A 3877-nucleotide genomic window follows, 5' to 3' on the forward strand; every position below is an offset into this window, starting at 1 on the left:
GTTTCTTAAATAACCAGTATTAATCCTTTTAAAAAGCAGTCTCATTTTGGGGAACATTATTTCTTAGCTATATGCAATACTAGAAACTTAAGATCATCTTTGCAATATTAAATGAAATGTTTTGCCAGTTAAAAAGTTCAGTAACCTTATATAAACATAACATATAATTGTTATAATATGATTAATGCCATGCAAGTCCCTTAGATGAGCATTAGATTTTACCAAATTAAATACCTTTCTGTGACTTTGGCTTTGCATTATAATCTAGTCCTCAGCAGATTGACTAAGGGCAAATAAAACAAGATGCATTTTGTTTTGTTATTTGGCATTTATTATCCAGTTTATGCCCTGAGGACCCTGTCAAGCCAAAGTTGAGAGTATCTGATACCTGCTCCTGATCTTCTCATGAACTGATTTAATAGCCGTGGGCCAGGCCTTTAATCTTTCCAGTGATTATTATAGGACTTTATGTAATATCTTTATATCTTCTGTACCAGAAATGCCTAGAAATTATTTGCATGATATGCATTTTCTTTAAAAGTACAACAAAAGTCTGTGGAGCAGTTTTCATAATTTAATTGAATTAAGCTCTCTCTTGTGCATGTATTCTCTAAATATATGTATAATACACATGTGCAAATATAGTTTTGGTTTTGCTTAGGAAATAGAAAAATACTAAAATGTCTATTGGTTTACAAGCAGATTAAAATGTCTAAGAAAGAGAGGTAGACAATGATTTGTATTGTCTACTCCAATGATTACCCAGACAATGTCCATCTTTGTATTTTACCTCCCTGTTGTAATTGAATGGTAATTGATTCTCTAGTTAACCGGCTTATGTAAGATTAACTTTGAAGCAAGAAATTCAGATAAATTAAACAAAGATTTCACTTAAAAGATGTAGAAAACATTTTAACTATGAAGGTCACTGTGACAAGGAACTGGGTAGCTAAGAGGTCTGATTCAACATTCTAAAAGTTCTAGAGTCTTGATTGGATTGCTCAGGCATCGAAAAGCTGTGTAACTTCTCTGAAGTCCAGCTAAGAGAATGACAAGAAGTGGTTTTCCTTTCTTTCAGTTGGTGAGTTTGTAAGCGATGCCCTTCTCGTTCCTGACAAGTGCAAATTCTTACACCAGGAGAGGATGGATGTGTGCGAGACCCACCTTCACTGGCACACCGTCGCCAAAGAGGTACCAGCCCATAAATCCCTTCTTATTGCATACCGAAGATTTCCTGGGGCCACACCCAATGACATTTTAGAGGGTATTTTGAAATAACAGCTATGTTGATAAACATGTTCTTTATAAAAATCACTACTGCAAAATACAGTAGTCCCCCCTTAGCATTCCAAGACCCCCATGGGATGCCTGAAACCGCAAAAGTATTGAATCCTACATATACTATGTTTTTCCCTATACATACCTGTGATAAAGTTTAATTTATAAATTAGGTACAATAAAACATTAACAGTAACTGATAGAACAATTATAATAATGCACTGTAATAAAATTTATGTGAATGTGAAAAAATAAAAAAAAAATCACTACTATTCATAACCTTTTTTTCAGTAGATTTTATTTTCTAGAGCAATTTTACATTCACAACGAAATTGAACAGAGTGTGCGGAGCGTTCCCATACACCCCATGTCTCCACACAGCACAGCCTCTGCTTTTGCCTAAGCCAATAGAAAACATAAGACAACTAGCATGAAGATGTCACCTTGTGGTATGACCACCTTCAAAACTGCTTTGTCCTTTTGATATATATGGTTTTCTAGTAGATTTATGTAGGTTGGTTGTGGTGAGATCAGTCTACTAGAATTCGATTCTTTTATCTAGTCAGTAGTTCTCCACTGGGGTCAATTTTGCTCCCCTCTCCCTCCCCAGGAACATGTCTGGAGACATTTTTGGTTCTCACAGCTAGAGGGGTTGGTGTTAGGCCAAGGATCCTGCTGAACATGTTACAGTGAACAAGATAACACCCCTCTCCGCCCTAGCAAGAATTACCGTCCAAAACACCAATCGTGCTGAAGTTGAGAACTGTGAGCTGGCTCAACTTAAACCATTCTCTCATAGCCTTAAAGCCGTTAGACAGAAAATGCCATGATTTTTGCCTTTTATAAAATAGTATGTTCTGATTCACTGTAAAATAAAAATTGCTTTACGTAAAAACATGTTTTAGAAGTTTAAGAGCTTGCTGAGCTTAAGAAAACAAACCGAATAATTTGGAGCCCAGCTACCCATCTGATAACCTCATTTTTCATTTCTTCTGAGTTTTCAGAAGAGAAATTCTTTGTTGTTGCTAAGAAACAAAATGTCTCCTGTAAGGTCAAAATACATTTTGTAATAGTTTCATTGTTGACGTATATGTGTTGAATTATTCATCTTTCCTTTGTCTCCAGTGGATGCTTTCAGAATTTAATGTTCATCTAGATTTGTGCAAATTTAGCAGATCCCAGGAAAGCAAAACGATGTTGAAGGAGAAATCTCTAATGACTACAAGTTCTGATTCATAGTGGCTGCCCAGAGGGTAATTTCTTCTCTTCCCAGGATTGTTACCCTGGAAGTGAGCCAAGAGAATTAGAATTTCTAGAATAAGGCAGGTCCAAGTAAGGAAAACTTCCATTTGTGATGGAGGTGGGAGTGAGTCGGGATGTACCCAGAACCCTCAAAATTTCCTGATATGCTAATAAAGCCAGAAAGCAGTGGTTCCCTGGTTTCTATTCCCCAATGCGGGCTCTTTCTACATCCCATTTCCCAATTGGTTTCTATTCCTGTTGTTTTCATAAACCTCTATTGTATAACATTGTATTCTTATTAACTAAATAATAAAATTAAAAAAAAAATGAGTACCAAAGTAACCTGTGCTAAAGAAACCCCGCTGTGAATCCACCCAAACAAGCAAAAGATCGTTTCCTCTATAAAATCAGTTCCTAATGTATTGAGTTGGTGTGTTGATTGTTGTATTTGGGATACCACCCTCACTGTTCTCCTTACCCTTTTTAGACATGCAGTGAGAAGAGTACCAACTTGCATGACTATGGCATGTTGCTGCCCTGTGGCATCGACAAGTTCCGAGGGGTAGAGTTTGTGTGCTGCCCAATGGCCGAGGAAAGTGACAATATCGATTCTGCTGACGCAGAGGAGGATGACTCCGATGTCTGGTGGGGCGGAGCAGACACAGACTATGCAGATGGGAGGTAAGGTGGCTTTCGTGTTGGGTCTCCTAGATGCCGAAACATCTTGCATATAGTTTTTGTATTCTTCCATAAGTTTATCTTTCTATTGATCTCTGCCTACTTGCATCAGAGTTTGCTGTTATGGAAAAACATCTAACCCTAAAGTCTTGTTATGATTATGACATACCATTTAATTAACATAATTGATCAACCATCACAGAGTTAAAATTTTAGCTATTTTAATCTTTAGAATTGGGATCAAAATCCCACTGATAGTTACAGTAGGTTACTGGTAGCTCTAACAGGGAGTTGAAATCTGAAGTGAATGATACGGCATTCTGTTTTGATCTTAAATGTAGAATTAAAAAAAAATTTTTTTGTTTGTAGATTTAGGGGGTCCAAGTGCAATTTTATTATATGGATATATTGCACAGTGGTGAAATCTGGGCTTTTAGTGTAACTACCACCCGAATAGTGTACATTGTACCCACTGAGTAGTTCCTCATCCCTCATCCTTCTCCCACCCTCTCACCCTTCAGGGTCCCCAATGTCTGTTATCCCACTCTCTGTGTCCATGTGTGCACATTATGTAGCTCCCAGTTAGAAGTGAGAAATATTTCTTAAACACTATCTTAGATTCTCAATCATTAGCTCAATGGGAATTTTTGTTAAGAAAGGTTTGGTTTGGGGTTTTTGT

At 37.0% G+C, this 3877-nt stretch overlaps 1 protein-coding gene across 4 annotated transcripts in view; it reads left to right on the top strand.

The window, feature by feature from the left end:
- Nucleotides 1-3877, top strand: part of APP (amyloid beta (A4) precursor protein) — a 269005-nt gene that overhangs the window by 121323 nt on the left and 143805 nt on the right. For all 4 annotated transcript variants that reach the window (XM_012640140.1, XM_012640141.1, XM_012640142.1 and 1 more), the window contains exons 4-5: nt 1079-1191; nt 3008-3201. In XM_012640140.1, coding sequence (XP_012495594.1) covers nt 1079-1191; nt 3008-3201 — 307 coding nt within the window. The remainder of the gene's footprint in view (nt 1-1078; nt 1192-3007; nt 3202-3877) is intronic.

Source organism: Propithecus coquereli, unplaced genomic scaffold, assembly GCF_000956105.1.
Source record: "Propithecus coquereli isolate 6110/MARCELLA unplaced genomic scaffold, Pcoq_1.0 Scaffold149, whole genome shotgun sequence".
Taxonomy (NCBI): domain Eukaryota; kingdom Metazoa; phylum Chordata; class Mammalia; order Primates; family Indriidae; genus Propithecus; species Propithecus coquereli.